Raw genomic sequence first — 24,187 nt, 5'->3', positions numbered from 1 at the left:
TTTATAGCTATTGTATTGCCTGGATCATGACACAAAAGTAAATGTGACCATTTTCCTCCACTTGCCTTTCTTGTTAGTAGACTTTTGCGCCTCATTCCACAAGCCTCTAACTGAAGACGCCCTCGCAATGCCAATTCAATTAACATACAGCCACGCAATCCTGAGGAGATGCAATCATTCCAGAATGATGTGTAACCCTGTGAAGAATGACAGACAGTAAGATATTTCCATCTCCACCTGAAAGTACATAGAAAAAGAGGCTTACTGGGTTCTCTAAGCAATTCTCCAGCTTTCATACACTTTGAAGTAGCATCACTAGTAAACTACCATTCCTGTACTGAAAACATGAAAGAGAAAAAAAACCTCATTCCCTATTAGTTTTCACACTTAGTTTCTGCTCACTGAAGAGCAGGGAAACTTCGGGAAAGTGATACAAAACAAAACAGCAAGATATCAAGAACTGCAAGATATAAAGTATAATTTATATGTAGTCAAAATAAACTTATTACAGTCTTAAGACATCAAGCATTTGGCATTACCAACATCACACAGGCTTATTCGAGTTTCCTGAGAAATATTAACATGATTTTACATCCATAAACAATATGGCACTAATGAAGTCATAATAAACTGAAAAATAAATATTATATAAAATATGGAGTATATTAGAAATTAAAAGTCCAAACACAAATGTGGCAATCATCACAAACCACAGAACTCATTTTTCAACTTGAATATAGTAAACCAAAAGACAAAAGTTTTCAAGCAAATATTTGGAACAGCTACTATTTTGTCATTTAAATCCTTTGAAAACATATACTTCTAAAACTTGATGCATGTTGTTGTGGTGGGTTGACCCTGGCTGGACACCAGGTGCCCACCAAGCTGCTCTATCACTCTCCTCCTCAACTGGACAGGGGAGAGAAAATATAATGAAAAGCTCATGGGTTGAGATAAGGACAGGGAGATCACTCAGCAGTTATTGCCACAGGCAAAACAGACTCGACTCGGGCAAATTAGTTAAATTTATTACCATTGAAAGCAGAGTAGGATAATGAGAAATAAAACCTAAATCTTAAAAACACCATCCTCTCACACCCTCCCTTCTTCCTAGGCTTAACTTCATTCCTGAATTCTCTGCCTCCTTCCCTCAAGTGGCACAGAAGGATGAGATGGGGAACAGGGGTTGCAGTCAGTTCATCGCTTCGTTATCTCTGCCACTCCTTCCTCCTCAGGGGGAGGACTCCTCACACTCTTCCCCTGCTCCAGCACGGGGTCCCTCCCACAGGAGACAATCCTCCACAAACTTCTCCAACGCGAGTCCTTCCCACAGGCTGCAGTTCTTCATGAACTGCTCCAGCATGGGTCCCTTCCATGGGGTGCAGGAACAGACTGCTCCAGCATGGGTCCCCCACAGGGTCACAAGCCCTGCCAGCAAAACTGCTCCATCGTGGGCTCCTCTCCTTCCAAGGGTTCACAGGTCCTGCCATGAGCCTGCTCCAGCACAGGCTCTCCACGGGGTCACAAGCCTCCTTCGAATGCATCCACCTGCTCTGGTGTGGGGTCCTCCACAGGCTGCAGGTAGATATCTGCTCCACCATTAAACCTCCATGGGCTGCAGCAGGACAGCCTGCCTCACCATGGTCTTCACCACAGGCTGCAGGGGAATCTCTGCTCTAGTACCTGGAGCACTTCGTCCCCTTCCTTCACTGACCTTGGTGTCTGCAGGGTTGTTGCTCTCACATATTCTCATTCCTCTCTTCAGCTGCAATTTGTTGTGCAGATTTCCCCCCCCCCCTTCTTAAATATGTTATCACAGAGGCACTACCACCATCACCCATTGGCTCAGCCTTAGCCAGCGGCAGGTCTGTCTTGGAGCCGGCTGACATTGACTCTATTGGACATAGGGGAAGCTTCTAGCAGCTTCTCACAGAAGCCACCCCTGTAGCCCCCCACTACAAAAATCTTGCCATGCAAACCCAATACAGTTGTTATACAGGCTGCAAAACAGCAAGCCACATTTAATCTATGAACCACACCACATCTACCATGCTTTTTCAACTATATTTCTATATTGACAGCTGTCTGCTTAAATGGCAGAACAGAATATTTGACCCAATAAATTTACTCAATATCTAGAAATACGTCTTGACTTTGGTACTCCACTGCTCAAAAATTATGACCTCAAAAAACCCCACCTTATAAAAAGGATTCTATTGTAATTACAGAGTAGTCAATAGTTAAATATTAAAAAACAAGCAAGAACAATATCAAAGACAAAACATTTCTGAGAAATTATTTGTCTTTTGAGAAATGAATGTGGAAACACTTGGTATGATCTTTGAAAGACCTTTCAAAACTCATCTAGTGATGCATCTCTGTAAAAACATCCACTTTGGGATTCTTTAGAGAAAACCATAGGAAACAAGAAAAAGAACAGAGAACACTCCTTTCATAAAATATATTCTAACCAATAACAAAGACTAGCTTAAATCAAAACCAATACAGTTTTATTCTATTCTCTGTACATTGGCTGCTTTTATTTGCATTATCAGATGCATACATCTGAAGTCTGCTAAACACACAAACCAGTCACTAATGCATGTCATTAAATATTATTTCTAGGAACATGATAATATTTGTTTCCATTTAGCACTTAGCTATTTTCAAGAGCTGCATTATATAGATGTCCAATACTTCTGAACATTCTACAAAAGCTCTGAATCTCTAGAAAGTAATTACTGAAGTATGTCACAGATGTTTATTTTAAAGGCCATAAATATAAGATTGGAAAGGCATTTGAGAAATTATCTAATCAGCCTTCCACTCAGAGCTGATACTTTGTGAGTATCAGCTACTCTCATGTCAGCCATTCTGTAAATTAAGATTTTGGTTGGCACCAGACATTTCTTTGCCAAAAACCATGCAAGATAATGTGCAGTATTTGCCTGATGAAACACCCCACCCCACCCCCCCAACAAACAAAGATGATTCCTACATTCTACTATTTTCAATCAAATAGCCTCTTCATATAAAAATTATTTTTGAAATCAGACAACACATATGGAAACTAAAAATCTATTGGACAAACTTACAGCTGTGGCATGATAAATATACACTTCTTCCTATTCACAGAAAGTGTTATATTATTATACAAACAATTCAAGCACTAGAAAGGTTTTTCCCTTGTTTAGTAATGAAAATTTAATTTATTTTTAAAGTGAGTATTTTTCAATGAAGTGACATTTACTACACCACTCCTGGCAACTATTACCACATGTAAACTCCCCTGCTCCAGCAGTTATTCAACATATATGGCCTAAAGCTGTGGGTTGCAGAGAAATACAGGATCATAGGATAATTCAGGTTGGAAGGAACCACAGGAGATCTAGTTCAACTTCCTGCTGAAAGCAGGTTCAGCTATGAAGTCAAATCAAGTTGCTCAGGGTTCTATCCAGGCAAGTCCTGAAAACCTCCAAGGACAGAGATTGCACAACCATCTAACAGCTTTTAAACAAGTGATCTTGAAAGTCAGCTCAAAAAGTTTATGGACTTCATAAATGGAACTGATTGCTCTAGTGGGCTAGATGACATTAAAGTCATAGAACATATTCTGCCTCACCTTCTGTTTTGGTTATTTTGTGGTGTTTTCTTTTTTTTTTCCCAGGCTGAGTTTGCAGGTGATCCACAAGAGAAGAAACATCATATTTCAAATATACAGAGCTTATACTGCTATTAAACAGTGAGGAAAAAGATATTTTATAACAGTCAGTGTCATACTGAACATGTTTTCAATCCATTAAACTGCTCTTTCCAGATAGTTCAGGCAAATAGACTGATCGTTTTTGGCACTTACTGCAAAGACCTCAGACAACTGAAGAAACCTTCATAGAAGGCCAGTTTAGCACACAACAGTCTAACTAAATTATCCTTTAAATTAATTCAAACTTCCTGGTGTACCTGAAACAGAGTAGAAGCAGTCATTTATCTTCAACATTGCAAACAGTTCCTTGACACCTACTTTAAATGGCATACAGCATAACTAGAAAAAAGTGCACAAAAGAGAAACAATGCTCAGCATTATAGAACTACTGCCTATCAAAGAGGCTATAGATGGACAGTGAAGAAAAAGGGTAGAGAGAATAATAATGTACATAGAGGGAGAATAGATATATAGAATAATAATGTACTATTTGCACAGGAAAATTATTTTTTTCTTTTTCCACAGATAAGAACTAGAAGGTGGTAAATGAAGCTAGCTCACGAATTGGAAAAGTCAAAGGCCAACTGCTTTTCTATGTTTCTATTAAAACGTTTTCATAGGAAGGCAAAAGTTTAAAAAACCCCACACCTTTAAAAAAATGAGTTAAATTCATAGAAGATTGATAATGAAGTTTGACAGACAGCAATGGAAGCCTGGGAAGCCCCCACCCAGTTGAAGTCAGCGTACACTGGAGTAATAGTCATTCCATATTCCCTGAACATGGCCTGACCATTGCCGGTTACAGATTACGGAACAAGGATTTGGTTTGAACTTCTAACACTGTTCTCATATTATATTCCAAATACCTAACAGTCTCAAAACACTTAGATTGAAGATCAACTATCACTATTTATAGATGCAAGTTATTCCACTATTAAATGCTCTTAAATAGCACTAGTATTCTCACAAAAACACCACCAAATATTTTTGCTTTATCTGTTGTGGGAAAATCACTTTGGGGGGCAGGTGGAATTAGACAAAAATTGGGTCCTAAAAGAAACATAGTATTACAGAAAGCTTTTTAGGGTAAAATACAGGTATCACCTTCAGGATGGTTGGCATGCACGGAATCTACATCACCACAGTTCCCTAAGCAACACATCCTGCCAGCTCAGCACATGCTGATAGGAGTGATGGAGGATGGAGCAGAGTGGAGACCCCGTGGCCATGCTCTGTCATGCTCCCTGCAGGAATGGGAACTTGATGGCACCACACAGCTGATAAGCTGCATACCAGTTGTCACATGAAGAATCCATGAGGTGTCCGTGGCTGAGCCAACCACTGTGGTGAAATGACTTTCCTCAGATGAAATAATCTCATTGTAATACTAACGCACACCTCCATCTCAAAGTTACCTGTCTCCAAGGTACCACTACACCTCACTGGGCACATGATACCAGTCAGTAACAACAATATGTATGACTAGAGTCACTCAAGCTCCACCTAAATGTAAAGAAAATGGACGGGTCTTGGACTGAAATAAATCCAAAATAAAGGGGGGGACGGGGGATGGGACTGTTGTCTAAGCTTTTGAATTACCACACTGATTCAGTGTTCACAAAGCTAGGTCAAGATGACCCACTCTCTAAAGTTGTTATGAATGAAAGGACTTCTAATCAAGGGAGTCAGCCTTGGGAAGGATGAGAAACAAAGAACAGACAGTGAAAAGAACACCGTTATCTAAATTATGCAGAAAGAAGCCTTCAAATGAGGAAAGTTCTGATTATGAGAGGAAACAGGATGATAAGGTGTTGCAATCCATTGACAGCAACAGAAAATTAGTTGAAAATAGGACAAAGAAAATAGTGGTAGTGGGACATCACGATCTCCAACTCAAATAGCCCCCCCCAAAGAGGGCAAAACCCCACTTGGAGAGCATGCATAGTTAGTAGAGAACTTCAGTAGTGCTATCTGAGGATGTATACTAATTTGCATTAGAAGCAAGAAACTTGTAACCTATCCTGTGTACGATGACTGAATATGCAATGTACTATAAAGTAGAAAAAGTGGACAGAGGAGGGGAAAAGTTAGAGAAGACTCCATCATAACTTCTGGGATCAGTCAACGGGCTGAACCTGTCTTCTCCCCCATAGGGACACCTACTGGGTAAGAACTTTGTCTTATGCATGCTTAATAACTAACTCACGCTAGCTGTTATTAGTGATTATAGTTTAGTTATATGTAGTTTGGTTGTATATCATTTCAAGCTTGCTTTTGTAGACAGTTTCTATCACTGGCAATCATTAATCTTTATTTGTCACAATTTTATATTAATAAAGAGTGTTATTCCATAAACTGTTAGTGTTAACCCTTTGTGGGCACTAGCAGTCATCGGCAGCAGGTAACACATTCAAATAAAGTGGGAAGACCCACTGAGGGGTCCCCCTGATGCTGTTGCTGTGTTTCCCTGAACAAGTCAGTTGAGTCACCCTCTGATCCAGTGGGACTGTTCAATGAAGGATCCCTGTAACGGGATGCTGACAGACTGGTCAGGCACAAGGGTCTCAGCTTTCCTGGGGCGCTGATAGACAGATCAAACACCCGGGGCTGAGGGAATCTCCCCCCCCCCCCCTTTTACATGACATCTGTCTTATTACAAGTCTTAAAATTTAATAGACATCCTAACTCAATTAAATACTTATTTCATTAAAGTTGCTAAGCAGGGAATTATTTCTATCTGACAGCAATCACACTAGAATAGCACTTTAAGCTATTAATAGCTCACCAAACAAAATTTTAAATCTACATTGATTGTTTCAAAGATCAAAAAGTTTACAACTATCATGCTTATTTATGCAAAGATAGCACAAAAGCATTTTTTTGTCAGAGCTGACCTAGAAATTTTCAAGTAAAAACTAGTTCTGCTATAAAAGCATAAAGGGAAATGAAAATAAGGTTTATAACAGAAACTTGTTACCATATTAACTTTCAAAGCTCAGACTTTCCACCCAGGTATGGCAAAGCACAGAGCTAAGACTAAGATCCTCTTTAAAGAATAAGTTATCCAAAAATCCATGTTCATTAGACTATTTCTCTTCCACCACCTCTTGTAGCATTTCTTCACTTTCTCCTCTTCCCATGCCCCTTACCCAACTTCCAAGCTCACACGTCTTCCTGTTCAGTTATCCATTAATCACTTGAAACTCTCACATGTTAAATACCGTCCATCTCCCAACAATGGCACTGTGTCTCAGTGTTACCCAACCTACCTTATCTTCTACTCCCTGCTTTTACCTTGCCTCTTCAGCTGCACTTCCCCACCACCAAACTGTGATACTCTCTCTCCTACTGCAGCCCCCTTCCCCATCTCATTTTACTGTGACATGTAATACATTACCTTTTCACTTCCAGGTTTATAAAGATCTAAATTTCTGTGACCCTCTGAAGTACTGAGGCCTGAGCAACAGGCCCTGAGCCAAAGCTGACCTCTAGATGAACCCGCCAACTGAACGTTTTTTATATATATATATATATTTTTAGTATCCAATCATTAGTGAAATATGCATGATCATTAGTGAAAGATGTAGCTTGGATAAAATATAATCATTAGCAAAGATATAGTGCATCCTTCCTTGCTTAGAGGCAGGTGGTCAAAGCCATGAAACCAGATATATAGCCTTGTTTGCAAACCAGTGGTTAAAATCAAGTAGATAAGGGAAAATCCCTTGGTTCCTCCCTGAGCCCTGGGCAGGCTTTGGTGGGATCTAAGAGGACAGTGAAACCAGATGTTTCCACATTTGAAATTAGGTGAACTTGTTTATTCAACAGTATAAAAGCTGGACCCTCTTACAGCAATTTTGGAGACCTCACCTATGAGTGGATGTACTGTGTAGGACCTCCAATTGCTGGGAAAGGTTCTCCAACTCCTCTCTGTAACCAGGGCACCCCAGCAACCGCAGATCTGGATGATGGTAAAGTATTAGGGCAACCGGTGATGTATCTTTCTTAACCACTATAGTCAGTCATATGTGGTAGTGATTAGGTGCATTACCTTGTCTTGGTTTATTCTTGCTGTATTATTCCACTTACTATTTATTTCACTTACTATTCTATTGCTTTAAATGTAAGTAAAGATAAACTCACTTCTTTAACTAGGTGTCTGTGTCCTTTGTGCTGACCCTGTCTATTGGCAAAACATGGGTTGACCCTGGCTGGAAGCTAAGTCCCACACAACTGATCCTCCAGTCCCTCCCAGCAAGATGGGGGGAGTGAATAGGAAGAAGAAAAGTGGAAAAAAACCCCGAACAAAACCCAACCAACCAAAACAAAACAAAACCCTAAAACCATGTGATGCAGACATTCACTCACCACCTCCCTGAAGTACTGGGAACCTCATGACAGACCCTGAATAAAGTTAGCTTTTAGATTAATTCAACAACCTAACCACCTGCCTAAGCATATATGGTGTCAGCTTTGCTATTTTGGTATATTAAACTTATGATTGTCATTTTGAAATAACAATAATCAAATAAAGGAAGTAGTCTAAGCAGAAACAGTCTATCCTTGTCTGGGAGCATGTTGCCAGACCCTCCAGATATTTCCATACTTGAAATTATCCTGTCTTGTGACACGCCCCAGATGGTTTGACCAGATATTTTGTTAAATTTTTAATAGTTAAAAATATCTCTTCTGGGCTCCTCCCTGAGCCCTGGCCGGGCTTGGGACAGAATCCAACGGGGGGGAGTTACTCCAGATGTTCCTGCCTTTGAAATTATGAAAGGTGCTTGTTCAACTGTATAAAAGCTAGACCCTCTTGCAGCGACTTTGGAGACCTCACCTATGAGGGGATGCCCTGTGTAGGACTTCCCAATTGCCATGACAGATTCTCTAAATCCTTGCTGCAACAGGGGCTCCCCAGAGACTGCGGATCTGGATGATGGTAACGTATTAGGGCAATTGGTGATGTATCTTTCTTAATCACTATAGCTAACCTTAAGTAATAAAGATTAGGTGCATTACCTTGCTTATCTATTTAGTTGCTTGAACTATTGTAAGCTAATCCTTTTGTATATGTATATTGCCTTATTTTCTGTATTAATTTGGAACAAACAATAAATTAAGGTTATTCTCTTTATTGGTGTCTGTGTGCTATGTATTGACCCTGTCAATTGACAAAACACTCCCACATGCAGACCGATGTCCAGCCAGTTCCCAAGCAATGACCAACCTACCAACACCCCCCCTCCTATTTTATTGCTGACCATGACACTATACAGCATATATCCCTTTGGTCAGTTGGGGTAAGCCGTGCTGGCTGGCCCTCCTCCCAGCTTCTTGTGTACCTTGAGCCTACTCACTGGGGGTGTGCAGGGTAAGAAACAGAGGCACCCTTGACACTGTGCAACCACTGTTCAGCAACAGTTAAAACATGAGTGTGTTATCAACACTGTTTTGTGTTATCAACATTGTTTTGCTTAAAAAAAAAAAAAATAATCAAAAACCTAGCACCATACTGGCTGCTATGAAGAAAATTAACTCTCCCCAGCCAGACCCAGTACACTCCTCTTAAAAATGTTAAGAAAACCCAAATCTGGTATGTCCGTCTAATGTAGACAATGGAGGTCTAATATTGGCTGACTAAAGAATAGGTGGAAGTTTCACTGACTTTAACTAGACCACATTAAAACTACAATTCCCTCCTCTGGGGTTATAAATATACTTTATCTGCCCCCAAATACAACAACTATCCCTCTTCTACCTTTTCTTCTACAGTTGTTACAATTTAAAATTTAAAACTGGGGAGCTGTACAATGTTTCATTTTGAGGTGATTTGCATCACACTAATGATGTGGATGGATTTCCAGAATAATGTTTTGGGTGTTAAAAAAAAAAAAAAAAAAAAAGCGTAATGGATAGGAATTCCTCTCTTTGTCTAAACTTCCCCTAGTTTCATTTCTGTTTTTTGAACAGGTCTCTCAATGGTTTCACTTATCCAGGTGCAAAAATTTTTCAAGAAACAGACTATCTCATAATAATGACATGTCAAGATTTTCACTATAAAAAAAAAAATTCCACTCATTTCACTGCTCTCACATTAAAAGGAACAAGTTCTTCCATTTAGTACTTAACATGTACTAACTGTAAATTGAAAGTCTCATACACAGACTGCAGATGCTGCTAAAGCAGAAGTCCCATTTAAACATCCAGCATACGCAAAGCAGCTGTAATTAGCGCTTCCTAAGTGTTTATTATAGAACAAACATCCATCTGGCATTTACCTCAACCTAGACAATAAATGTTATACCTGCCTTCTCCACTGTGCAATACAGAATACATACTGAAAAGGCAACATAATATGTATGGAATGTTTCTCTTGTGGCATAGACCGTCAAATATGGAAGTGCCAGAGTAAAAAAAAGTGTCTACTAATGTAAAAAAGGGATGTGCAATGTGCTGGGCAAAAGTTTGCTAAATACAAACCTCATGGTACAGCCTGTATAAAAAAGACACCAAGCCTGGCAGTTAAGGACTCTAACTAATACAATCACGATGCTATCTAGTAAGACCATAAAGACAGATGACTAGAAAGCGTATAGCAATAAGTAGCATACAAGTGCTTAAAGGAATATCAGCAACAGAAAGATATGCAATAAGCCAAATAGCCTAATAAATAAATCCTGTACCATCCTGTCCTGGTTTCAGCTGGGATAGAGTTAATTTACTACTCTAGTAGCTGGTGCAGTGCTGTGTTTTTGATTTGGTGTGAGAATAATATTTATAACACACTGATGTTTTTAGTTGCTGCTAGGTAATGTTTATACTAAGTCAAGGACTTTTCAGTTTCTCTGGCTTTGCCAGCCAGAAGGCTGGAGTGGCACAAGAAATTGGGAGGGGGCACAGCCAGGACAGCTGACCCAAAACAGCCAAAGGGATATTCCATACCATAGAATGTCATGTTCAGTACTTAAAGTGAGGGGAGCTGGCTGGGGCCTGCCTGCTGACAAGGGACTGGCTGGGCACTGGTCAGCAGGTGGTGAGCAATTGTATTGTACATCACTTGTTTCCTTTTCTCCCTTCCCTTTGGATTTTGTTCTTCTCCCCTTCTCCCTCTTCTCATTATAATTGTTGTTATTATTATTACTGTTTCTATTTTATATCAATTATTAAATTGTTCTTATCTCAACCCTTGAGTTTTGTATTCCTTCCCGATTCTCCTCCCCATCCCTCCAGGGGTGGGGGGAGTGAGCGAGCTGCTGCATGGTACTTAGTTACCAGCTGGGGTTAAACCATGACAGTCCTTTGGGGCACCCAATGTGGGGCACAAAGGGTTGAGATAGCAACAGATCTGACTAGAGTGTATTAGAATGACATTGTTCTATTTATTGTCTTGGATTAATAATCACTGGCCATGATGCTGATTTCTTTGCTCTTAAAGATGCTCAGGCTTGCATTATTTACTTGACTTGCATTATGTGTTCCCTGTTGTGCCAATTTTTGTCCTTGGGGCCTGGGCTACAGTTATCATTGTGTTGTACTATATAGTGCTGGCTTCTCATACGATATACTCGCTGGTCATTAAACTAATCCAATCTGCGTATTCAATATTGTTTGTCGACCCTGTTCTTCGGGTGGCCCCTGGCGGGGAATACTAACAACTGCACGTTTGGCTTTTCTGTTTCAGAGGCTACGCCTTCCCCTTCTCCACAGGGCTAATTACTGGAGCATTTAAGACTTTTGGAAATTCTTATTATCTTTGGGCTGTTGGAACCAGCATAGCACTGGCCCTGATCTTATTGCTAGTAATGCTGAATGTGGTTTTGACCTCCTGGACCTGATTGAGAATTAAGCAACTAACTGTAACTCCTCTAGCCTCCATGGTGGGCACAGAGGCTACTCCAGCCCCTGCAACAACTGATGCAGAAGACCAACCCATGTCAGTATCAGTTGCCTCTATACACAAGAAGAAACGGACACAGAAAACAGCTCGTACAGCAAAGAAAGATGAAGCAGGGCCACCACAGGAAGAGGAGGAAGGAGCAGAACAAGAGATAACCACTCGATCCCTATCCCTGAATAAGCTGCGGGATATGCAGAAAGATTATGCCCATCATCCAGGTGAACACATTGTCACCTGACTCCTTCAGTGCTGCGATAATGGGGCTAATAGATTGGAATTAGAGGGTAGGGAAGCCAAGCAGCTGGGATCACTTTCTAGGGAAGGGGGCACTGACAAGGCAATTGGAAAAGGGACACAAGTCCTCAGCCTCTGGAGGTGACTCCTGTGATGCATTAAGGAAAGGTATCCCTTCAAGGAGGATATTACATGTTGCCCAGGAAAGTGGACTGCAATAGAGAAACGTATCCAGTACCTGAGGGAATTAGCTGTGAAACAGGTGATTTATTATGACCAGAAAAATGCAGTTACCCACAGATCCCGATGAAATCCTATGCACATGACCCACGTGGTGGAAAATTTTTACAGAGCGCACCATCATCATATGCCAACTCATTGGCAATAACGAGCTGCAGAGATGACGTGCCACCAACAGCGGATGAAGTGATTCACCACCCCGGAACTATGAAGATAGCATCTCTACTCCCATCATCTCAGCTGTGGAGAGACTGATGCAGTGACTCGACGAGGACAGATCCTACTCCCCACCAGTACGGACCCACATCTCAGATATAAAAGCAAGCACACTTCTGCTCAAGAGAGAGAATATAAGAAATACACACCATATGGCACCCTGTGGTTTTACTTGCAGGACCACGGAGAGGACATGAGGAGGTGAGATGGAAAACCTACCTCAACCCTGGAGGCACGGGTATGTGAATTGCAAGGAAAAACAATCACGAACAGGGAGTCTTCCATGAAGGTTGCTGCTAAAGTCTCCAGAAGGCAGATTCCCAGAGAGATTGAAAGGGCTGATTTTACTCTCAATCGTGTGAAAAAGAGTTCTAATACATTTTTACAAGACATAAGTGGGCAGGACTACTAAACACTACATCCACCCTGCACCACTTCCCACCTAGGTGGAGAATCCTACGACCAGGACTAGAGAGGCCCTGCCTCCAGCCAGGTGGAAGAAAGGCATAACCAGGTTTAGTGGACTGTGTGGATTCGATGGCCTGGCACATCAGACCCACAGGAATATAAAGCTCTAATAGACACCAGTGCACAGTGTACTGTAACACCATCAAGCTATGAAGGGGCAGAACCAATTAGTATTTCTGGAGTGACAGGGAAATCCCAACAGCTAACTGTATTGGAGGCTGAAAAAAGCCACATTGGGAATGAGGAGCAAAAACTCATCCCATTGTGACTGGCCCAGAGGCTCTGCATCCTTGGCATAGACTATCTCAGGGGAGGGTATCTCAAGGATCCAAAAGGTGGGCTTCTGGTATAGCTGCCTCGGAGATGGAGGAAATTAAGCAGCTTTCTACTTTGCCTGGCCTTTCAGAAGACCCTTCTGTTGAGGGGTTACTGAAGGTTGAAGAACAACAGGTGCCGATCACTACCACAGCGGTGCACTGGCGGCAATACCACACCAACCGAGACTCCCTGATTCCTATCCATAAGCTGATTCGTTGACTAGAAAGCCAAGGAGTGATCAGCAGATCTGCTCACCCTTTAATAGCCCCATATGGCCAGTGCAAAATTCTAATGGAGAATGGAGACTAACAGTGGACTATTGTGGCCTGAATGAAGTCACGCTGCCATTGAGTGCTGCCGTAGCAGACATGCTAGAACTTCAATATGAACTGGAATGAAAGGCAGCCAAGTGGTATGCCACTACTGATATTGCAAATGCGTTTTACTCTATCCCTTTGGCTGCGGAGTTCAGGCCATAGTTTGCCTTCACTTGGAGGGGTGTCCAATGCACCTCGAATGGACTCCCCCGAGGGTGGAAACACAGCCCTACCATCTGCCATGGACTGATCCAGGCTGCCCTGGAACAGGGTGAAGCTCTGGAACATCTGCAGTATATTGATGACATCATCATATGGGGCGATACAGCAGAAGAAGATTTTGAGAAAGGGGAGAAGATAGTCCAAATCCTTCTGAAAGCTGGTTTTGCCATAACACAGAGTAAGGTCAAGTGACCTGCACAGGAGATCCAGGTTTTGGGGAATAAAATGGCAACATGGACATTGTGAAATCCCAATGGATGTGATCAACAAAATAACAGCTGTCTCCACCAACTAGAAAGAAACACAGGCTTTCTTAGGCACTGTGGGTTTTTGGAGAATGCATGTTCCAAATTACAGTAGGACTGTAAGACCTCTCCATCATGTGACCTGGAAGAAGAATGATTTCAAATGGGGCCCTGAGACATGACAAGCCTATGAACAAATTAAACAGGAGATAGTTGTAGCCTTTGAGCTAGTCCTGATAGGGCAAGATGTAAAAAATGTGCCTTATACCACAGCCAGGGACATTGTCCTACCTGGAGCCTCTGGCAGAAAGTACCAGGGGAGACTTCATGTTGACCCTTGGGCTTTTGGAGTTGGGGATATAGAGAATCAGAGGCCCACTATACCCCAAATGAGTAAGATATATTGGCAGCTTCTGAAACAGCTCAAACCCCTTCATAAGTGATTGGTATTGAAGCACAGCTCCTGGCACCCTGGTTGCCAATGCTGGGCTGGATGTTTAAAGGGAGGGTCTGCTCTACACATCACACCATGGAATATGTGAGTCACACTGATCACACAATGAACTTGAATAGGAAATCTCAGTCATCCAGGAGTCTTAGAAGTGATCACAGACTTGCCAGAAGGCAAAGATTTTGGAATGTCACCAGAGGAAGAGGTGACACGTGCTGAAGAATCCCCATTGTATAATAAATTGCCGGAACATGAGAAGCAATATGCCTTGTTTACTGAGGAGTCCTGCCATATTGTAGGAAAGCATTGGAGGTGGAAGGTGGCTGTATGAAGTCCCCTACAAGTCACAGAAACTGCTGAAGGAGAAGGTGAATCAAGTCAGTTTGCAGAAGTGAAAGCTATCCAGCTGGCTTTAGACATTACTGAATAAGAGAAATGGCCAATACTTTACCTCTATACTGATTCATGGATGGCAGCAAATTAAAAGAACCAGCAGGTAGATCAGGCAGCCAAGATTGAAGTGGCTCAGGTGAATCTGGATTGGCAACACATGTTCGAATTATTCATAGCCCACTGGGTCCATGACACCTTAGGCCATCAAGGAAGAGATGTAACATATAGATGAGCTCATTATCGAGGGGTGGACTTGACCATGGACACTATTGCACAGGTAATCCATGAGTGTGAAACGTGCTGCAATTATGCAAGCCAAGCAGTTAAAGCCTCTCTAGTATGGAGAACAATGGCTAGAACATAAATATGGGGAGGCTTGGCAAATTGACTATATCACACTCAAACAGACCCACCATGGCAAGCGCCATATGCTAACAATGGTGGAAACAACCACTGGATGGCTGGAAACATATCCTGTGTCCCATGCCACTGCCCTGGGCCTCGAAAGGCAGGTCTTATGGTGACATGGTACCCTAGAAAGAATTTAATCAGACAACAGAACTAATTTCTGAAACAACTTCAGACACCTGGGCCAAAGAGCATGGCATTGAGTGGGTATCCCCTATCATGCACCAGCCTCTGGGAAAATTGTACAATGTAAAGGACTGTTAAAGACTACACTGAGAGAAATGGGTGGTGGGACCTTCAAACATTGGGATACACATTTAGCAAAGGCCACCTGGCTAGTCAATACTAAAGGATCTGCCAACCAAGCTGGCCCTGCCCAATCAAAGCTTTTACATACTGTAGAAGGGGATCAAGTTCCTGTACTACACCTTGAAATTATGCTTGGGAAAACAGTCTGGGTCATTCCTGCCTCGGGCGAAGGTAAAAGCATTCATGGAATTGGTTTTGCTCAAAGACCTGGATGCACTTGATGGGTAATGTGGGAGGATGAGGAAGTTTAATGTGTGCCTCAAGGGGATTTGATTTTGGGTGAAAATAGCCAATGAATTAGGTGATGTTGTTACATAATTTTGTATATTGTCACTTCTATATGCCCATTATTGCACTGGGTACCTTGCAGCACTCATTCCTGCCTTCTTGATTTGGAGATCCGAACCTGACTCCCTTCCAATTGCCACACCAGTGAAGAATGACTTTGGTGAAACCAGATCAGCACAGTCGTGATAGAATGAGAACTGACTTTAAGAAGCAACAAACCAGCACCTCATACCGTCTTTGGAGCCCGACATCATGGACTAAATGAACTCAATGGACTTTAGAGGGATGGTCCATAGACTAAGGGAATGATTTCTGTGTCTTTATATTAAAAGACAGGAAAGGTGATAATGTATTGGAAAGCGTGGCATGTTATAAATGGTATGGAATAAGGGGTGAATTCTGTCCTGGTTTCAGCTGTGATGGAGTTAATTTTCTTCTTAGTAGCTGGTCCAGTGCTGTGTTTTGGCTTTGGTGTGAGAACAATGTTGTTAACACACTGATCTTTTTAGTTGTTGCCTAGGTAGTGTTTATACTAAATTAAGGACTTTTCATTTTCTCAGGCCTTACCAGGAAGAAATTGGGAGGGGATGCAGCCAGGACAGCTGACCCAAAATAGCCAAAGGGATATTCCATACCATAGAATGCCATGCTCAGTATATAAACTGGAGGGAGTTGGCTGGGGCCTGCCGAATGCTGCTTGGGGACTGGCTGGGCATTGGTAGGCGGGTGGTGAGCAACTGTATTGTACATCACTTGTTTCCTTTTCTCCCTTCCCTTTGGATTTTGTTCCTCTCCCCTTCTCCCTCCTTTTCATTAGAATTATTACTGGTTCTATTTTATATCAATTATTAAATTGTTCTTATCTCAACCCTTGAGTTTTACATTCATTCCCAATTCTCCTCCTTACCAGCTGGCATTAAACCAGGACACATCCACAAACAGTAAAAGACCTATGAGTGTTTAACAGCTCTCCAATTACAAAGGTCTAACTTAAAAGGAATACTATCTTATTATCTTAATGCTCCATCAGAAGTGATGGTGGTGGTGGGGAAGCAGCATTGGAAGGGTTGAAATGCGGTATTTTTTTTAGTATAAGATATACTGGGGGAGGTGGGGAACACCTGACCTGTAATAAGTCTGCACTCAGACCAACAGCTTAGTCATATTAATACACACCTATTTGCTCCTACTCATCCAGGCTTACATACAATGCACTTGAAGGAAGGGAACAATTGTACACTATTTTATGTGTAACCTCATAATTTTTAGGTCTGAATCATGCATGTGATATTTTATGAATAAAATAGCATTTTATGAATATTTCTGAAAGGAAAGAAAATAAATTATTGAAATTGATCTAAGAGCTATTTGCAAGCTGGGAAAAACTCAATAAATCAACTATTATTATTTTCTTTCTTTACTAAAAGTTATGAGAAATTTGTCTATTCAGGGGAAACCGAGCCACACATTTACTCCAGACTAGCCTCCCCTTCCCATCTTTCCAGTGGATGAAAAACTGGACATGAGCCAGCAATGTGCACTCACAGCCCAGAAAGCCAATCTCATCCTGAGCTGCATCAAAAGAAGTGTGGCCAGCAGGTCAAGGGAGGCAATTCTACCTCTCTACTCTGCTCTGGTGAGACCCCACCTGGAGTACTGTGCTCAGCTCTGGAGTCCTCAGCACAAGACATGGACCTGTTAGAGTAGGGCCACAAAAATGATCAGAGGGCTGGAACACCTCTAGGAGTAGAGGCCTGAAGAAAGGCTGAGAGAGTTAGGGTTGTTCAGCTTGGAGAAGAATAGGCTCCCAGTAGACCCGATTGTGACCTTTCAGTACTTAAAGGGGACTTATAAGAAAGATAGGGACAGACTTTTTAGCAGGGTCTGTAGCAATAGGACATAGGGCAATGTTTTTAAACTGAAAGAGGGTAGATTCAGATTAGATATTAGGAAGAAATGTTTTACAATGAGAGTGGTGAGACACTGGAACAGGTTGCCCAGAGAGGTGGTAGATGCCCCATCCCTGGAAACATTCAAGATCAGGTTGGACGGGGCTCTGAGCAACCTGATCTAGTGGAAGATGTCCCTGCTTATTGCAGGGGGGTTGGACTAGGTGACTTTTGGAGGACCCTTCTAACTGAAACCATTCTATGATTCCCTCAGTAACGCAACACAGAAGTGATTATGTGCCATAGTAATTATTTGCTCTTTGAGTAGGAAAGTAATTCTTGAATATACTGTCTGTAACACTTGGCCTGGGCCAATTTAGCATTGCAAAGAAGACCCGTTACATGTAGATAACTGAGATAAATGCTGCAGTACTTGAACTACTTGAGTATCAAAGAACACATGAAATACCACCACTTTTTCTTTAATGTAAAACATTAGTTTTCAGTTCCATGATTACTTCCCTTTTGGCAAATATCAGCAATACTTTCTCAAATATACTTCATGCAAAACTTTTAATAAGAACAGAAGGAAAAGAGTTGCAGCTTTGTTTAAGAGCGCTTAGAAAAACTGAGAAGTATCACTAGAAAGGCTTTAACTATATATTTGCCTTTGTCCTACACTAGACAGCTTGACGTGAAAGAAGGGACTACACTACACTTGAAGTTATCCATGAATAAATAATATAGATTACAGATTAGCCATGCTGCAAGAGCAGGGATAACCACACTAGCTGCATGTAGAACCATGAAATATAAACACCATTTCAACACAAAGTCAACTTGTATCCAAAGTGCTGCTTCCAAATCAGCATGTCATCCTCCAAAGAGCCCAAAAGCAGGATTTACTCAGCAGCACAGTAAGTAAAGAGACACTTTACTGCATCTCTATAGCACATGGAATTTGAGTACTCCTCCCATCCCTCCTATCTTCTGCTAGCCTGTAATTTATACATGGACATGAAATAAAAAAAAAAAAGGACCAAAAAAGGTAGGCAACTATGAAAAAGAATTTTTCATCACAGACATTACATACTTTGTTGTTATTAGGCCCTGAACATTTTGCCCAGGAAAGTGGTTGAGTCACCATCCCTGGAAGTATTTAAGACACATAGATGTGGCACTTAGGGACATAGTTTAGTGATAGACTTGGCAGTTAGGCCTCTTCATGTTTCATTCATTTGTCTCCAGAAATTTTCCAGCAAAACTTGGGAGCTTTTGAGTTAATGTTGGGGGGGGGGGGCGGGGGGAAGATACAAAGATGGCTTTTGAAAACTCAATCATTTGTTACACAGGCAAAAAATTCCCAGATTCTGCATCATAATATGAATTTCACAAAGCCAAATCTTAAGATCAGGGAAAATGCCACCCATATTTTTAATGTTTTCAAAATTCTTATTTCACCTTTCAGAAAAATATCTTTAGGATTGAAATATAAAATGCAGTAACAAATCTAGCTACTCAGATTTGTAAGAATAAGGAAACTATATTTTAGCACTAATTTGATCAACACAAAAGAGCACATCTGAAGCAGACAAACTAGCTCCCTAATAACTTATTGCAATACAATGGAAAGTATCATAAACTGGAGACCTTCACATGAACTATTTGGACAAAAAGCTATGCTGTAACACTAAATCTTCAGCAATGAATGAAGTTTCTGAAAGCCAAACATGAGTAGCAAAGATCCAAGAGAATTTCTGTACCTAATGAAGTGATTTAACATTCCTTCACTCTCACAAATGACATTTCAGTCTTCACCAATGAAAGCATAAATAAAACCAGAAATATTTACTATTGCAGCAGACTGCAGTACATGACTATTATTTCAGCATACTTTATGTGAGTTTTCTTTCAGTAAATAAGGAGTTAGTTACAGATCAAATAAGTATTTTATCTTATTAAACAATTATCTGAACTACAGAAGTAGGTGCTGTGCCTTGATAATTGCTTTAATTTGTTTAGTTGTGGCACATTGTATAGAGGACAGGAGCAGCTGTGTGCATTGCTGTATTAAAAAACCAAACAAACCAACCAACCATAAAAACCCCTACATGTACAAAAAGCTTAAATAGAGTGAGTTATAGAGCACAGCCACCTAGTGCCCTCTCAGTTTTCTATGGGACTGAGTTACAAGATATCTGGAAGAGCTGTAATGAACAAACTGGCCCATACTCATCTCTTAGCTATCATTTTTAAATAAGCTAACCTAATATTTATCACTCCTTTTGGGAGTGATGACCTCAGATGCTTCAGTAGTTCTACAGAATAACCTCCCTTTTGCTGTGGCTTTGACCTATCCTACTGCAATACTATTTTTAACCTAATACAACAAAGTATTTTATTTCAGTAAGTATTTTTTTATTCTTATAGCAACAGGCTATTGCTCTACTCTAAATGGATTAACATGATTCCCTTTCTCAGTCATGTTTCTGAAAGGTTTTCAAATAAGTTGCAGGTGTTCTTGCGATGCCCCTTTTGTTCCAGTATATTACCTGCTCCTCCAAGGACACCACATCTGTCATGTTATGCAAGCAAGCACATATTTTAGCACATAGCCCTTAAAACCTATCTTGACCTTGGAAAACAGAAATAGTCATACATACACAGAAGATACAAACAGAAGAGGAACCATTGGTGGAAAAAAAGAGCAACCAGCCCACATACATAAACTACATTTTAATTAGGCAAACTTAGGCAAAGGGGGGGGGGGAAGACCATGCCCAGCACGTGCAAATGCAGTTAATTGTGTTCAAGAATTAAGAATGGGATTGTGGTGTGCTGTGTTTGTTTTAGGGCAGATGGACATTCCCATCACTGAACCCATACTGCAGCAACAACCAGGCAACAACTCAAAAATTTGGGCTGTGGTTATTACAATAATTGCACTATCCTGAAAGCAGGATTCATATAAATATCTAACAATCTCCTAGAAACACTAAACTCATCAATCCATCACTGCCTGAATCTTCCTGAAACTCTCTCCTATGAGAAAAGGTAACTTCACTGAAAAATTATAAATGGTAGCTCACATTGGAGGGGTTTTTTTTGTTTATACAAGTTACGTAGTATTAAGCCATATTCACCAGTGTTTAATATTAGGAATAAAATTACCCAACACCCCCCAAACTAAGTTATCAATGCAGTTATCAGTGACTTTTCTGAGAAAGAAGCTATTTTTAGAGAAACATGTTCTTAGGCAAATTCAGACTATTTATTTAAAACTCAACACTAAATTATATTATCCTGTTGCAATAAAAAGAAAGGACATTATCAGCTTTAAGTTTACTGGCTTTCAACTGAGCTTATAGCTCACATACCTGCCTTTGCCTTTTCCTTACACTTCATGTAGTTTCACAATTATTACAGACCCTACACTGCTTTTCTCTGCTTGCTGTCATGACAAAATCTCACACAAATGTTACATGAAATCAATTCTATCGGAAGTAAAAACTTTATAAAAAGCATTCTCAGACACATAAAGTACCTAAGTTTTGCTTACTTATCATTAGAACAATAGAGAACAAAAAAATCATCTTTGAAAATGAATCTATATTTTATTTTCAGTTTTAAAAGGAGAAAAACCATGGAGACAAAGCAGTTTACATAGTGTAAGAGAGAAGGGTACAAGCAGACACAAGACCAAAATACAAACTCTGGAGGTTCATGTCTTTACAAAGGTCAGAAACTGTGTATGCTGCAGTTTGTGTACATAAGCACCCTACCCTAGATATGACATCATCATTCTTTTTGTTTGAGGTGTCAGCTGCAAAATCTCAAGGGATTCATGAATATCTGTGCCACTGTAATCACTTAGCTCCTTTTTCCATACAAAGAAACATTAGATCATCTGCAGCATTTGCTACTGCTGCACTTAGCAAAAACAGATGATTTACAATTTTGATGCACACCAGTACAAAGCTGGAGTTTTAAGCCCAATGTTAATTTCTTTAACTTTCAATATACTAGGAATACTTGCACCATATATTCTTTCTAGACAGACAGAACATTCCCTGCCTTGAAATCTCTACAGCCTAATGCCCACAAATTCGGAGGATTTAGCACACAATCGGGGGGGGGCCTGAAAGATCACCTAGTCTATCCCACTTTCCTCAAGGCAAGACCTCCTAGGCAATCCTGCCTATCTTGTCATGCCTAACTTACTTTCCTGAAACTATTCAGGTATGCAGAAAGAGAAACACGCATACGCACAAGTCTTCAGATTCAACAGGTGGAGGAACACAAATCTACTGACTTTATTAGGATGCCATGGCAAATTCCATCTGAAAAAAAATGGAATTACAAGGATATGGACCAAAATACACAATGAGAGAGAAATAAAATGTTATTGTGGCAGAGGTATATATACAGGTATACCCACACACATTAAAAAGCAAATGTTAACTAGGAAAACTACTCTTTAACCTATTCCTTATCAACCAGCAAATTTATTTTAGATGCAATGTACAGTCAAAGAACATATAACTTGGCAGCTTCCCCACCCCCATTATTCTGCACTCATGAACATGCACAGTTTTAAGATACTTCCACCCAAACCAATAAACTGGCTTCATTAATTTAGTTAACACAAAAAAAAAAAAACAGATTACATAATTTATAATATAATACATCTAAAATAAACTCATATCATGCTTCACCATACACATCAAACTAAACTGACGGGACTGACTTTCTGCAGTGTGCATGCTTTTTATGTTGATTATCTCTTTCAAATTAAACAAAAAATCCAGCACACTGGTAGATGTATACCTTCCTCAATGACTGTCATTCACAGCATCATGACACCCAATTAAGCTACAAATTCAGCAAAAGCACAGAATTACATAATGTCATTTCCTCATTTTGACACACTTATTATTCAAGGCCCATTTTTGTCAAACGTATCTCCCTGAAGTTTAAGACATTTTTAACATGCATTAGTCTGGAAAGTCTTATTAAAAAGGGCTGCTAAGCATCCTAAAGCACCTGAGAACCCCATAAATACAATATAATTGTGTCTGACAAAACATATAGGAGTAGACAAGTCTCCCACATTAGAGCTAGTATAGGAACATAAATATCACAGGTTAACCAGGGCCTCCAAGTCAACCACCAATGCTGTCAGAAGCTCGAGGTTTCCTTCTTCCCCCAAGCTCTATGCTGCTTTCCTTGAGATGCTACAAATATTAGAGCCCCTCTATATAGACCCTGCATCCAAAGGGAGATCCAAAATCTCTGCCAGGTTCCCTTTCACCCAATATCCAAGCTCTTTCCCCACCTCCTCCAAAATCTCGAGCCTGTTCCAGCACATGCCCCTACCCCTACCAACATCGCAGTCCCCATCCCCAGCAATGCCTCTGCCCCAAACCCACAGCAACTCACCCAGTTTCGTCCTTGTTCCCATCCCACCCACACCCTAGCGCCACTTAGGCTCCCCTTCCCCATCAACGACCTCCATAAGCCCCCGAATAACCAGCGTGCCCTCAGGCACCCCTTCCCCAGGGTCCCCTAGCACCACTGGGACTCCTCAGCCAGCCCCTGCCAAGCGCCCCTCACCTCGGCCCACCCCAGCCCCGCCGCCACGGCCCCGGCCGCACCTCACGGTCCTTGAGGCCCAGAAGCAGCACCTCCTCCATGAGGGTAAGCCGCGTTTCCTTGGAGTCGCCCTTCTCGTCGTCGCCGGGCTCGTCCCAGCGGCCTTCATCCTCTGGGCCGCTCCCCGCTCCCCGCTCCTTGTCGACGGCAGCGCTGCGGGAGGCCTCGGTCCGGCGCTGCACCAGGCCAGAGCTGCGCTGGGTCAGGGAAGTCATGGCTGGAGGTGGCGGGGAGGGTAAAGGCCCGCCACAGAGAGAAGGACTCAGCGACAGCTAAGGGGGGGGGGGGGGGGGGGGGGGAAGAAGGGACGAGAGCCGCTTCTGCCTCCACCCTACCCGCACCAGGGCAACGGCTGGCCGGGGAGAGTCATGGGGAACGGGGCTCGGCCGCGGCAGAGGAGACAGAAGCAGGGAAGTAGAGACTAACTTCCCCCACCTGCGGCGGACGAACTAGCGGAGGCAGCTTCTCTTCCAATATGGCGGCGCGGGCTGACGTCAGCAGAGGATGTGGCAGCACCGGGCGGAAGGGGGGTGTGTGGGGGGGTGAGGACACACGACCGGAAAGGGCCGCAGGCGGGAGGAGCCTTCCGTAGAACAGAAAGTAGGGATAGGGAGCCCTGGGTTCACAATCTCCTCAGTGAGTGCGGGCGGTACTGGTTGTTATTGATTATTATTAACCGTTACCTGTGGCTGTGAAGGACGGTTAATCCAACACTCCGGGGGGGGGGGGAAGGGGTGCCTGCTGTGGCATAACCCGGGGACTGGGTAGTATGCTCTCTTAAATAAATATTTATTTTTCCCTTAAGAAGTGCCTTATTTACAGCCTTAAGTCTGCTTGATTTCATTTTTAGCTACAAGACCATGTCGGATTGTTAGTGCAGCCCCCTAGGAATATACCTTCATATATATACACACATGCACGTTGACTAAGCTCAGGT

The 24,187-nt window shown here is 41.7% G+C and overlaps 1 protein-coding gene across 8 annotated transcripts in view; it reads right to left on the bottom strand.

Moving 5' to 3' along the window:
* The window catches only part of LOC130141982 (Golgi phosphoprotein 3), a 50,749-nt gene extending 26,978 nt beyond the window's left edge, over positions 1 to 23,771 (bottom strand). The window contains exons 1-3 of one of the 8 annotated variants that reach the window (XM_056323370.1): positions 23,686 to 23,771; positions 23,253 to 23,442; positions 66 to 197 (exon numbers count right to left, since the gene is read on the bottom strand). In XM_056323370.1, the coding sequence (XP_056179345.1) occupies positions 66 to 197; positions 23,253 to 23,291 (171 nt within the window). In that variant the 5' untranslated portion in view covers positions 23,292 to 23,442; positions 23,686 to 23,771. Of the gene's footprint in view, positions 1 to 65; positions 198 to 23,252; positions 23,523 to 23,585 lie in introns of all 8 variants that reach the window. The other 7 variants (XM_056323369.1, XM_056323363.1, XM_056323364.1 and 4 more) reach the window with 7 other exon arrangements.
* Positions 23,772 to 24,187: the final 416 nt, after the last annotated feature.

Source organism: Falco biarmicus, chromosome W (genome assembly GCF_023638135.1).
Source record: "Falco biarmicus isolate bFalBia1 chromosome W, bFalBia1.pri, whole genome shotgun sequence".
Classification (NCBI taxonomy): domain Eukaryota; kingdom Metazoa; phylum Chordata; class Aves; order Falconiformes; family Falconidae; genus Falco; species Falco biarmicus.
The sequence above is the reverse complement of the archived record's forward strand: the minus strand, read 5'-3'. Positions and strand labels throughout refer to the sequence as shown.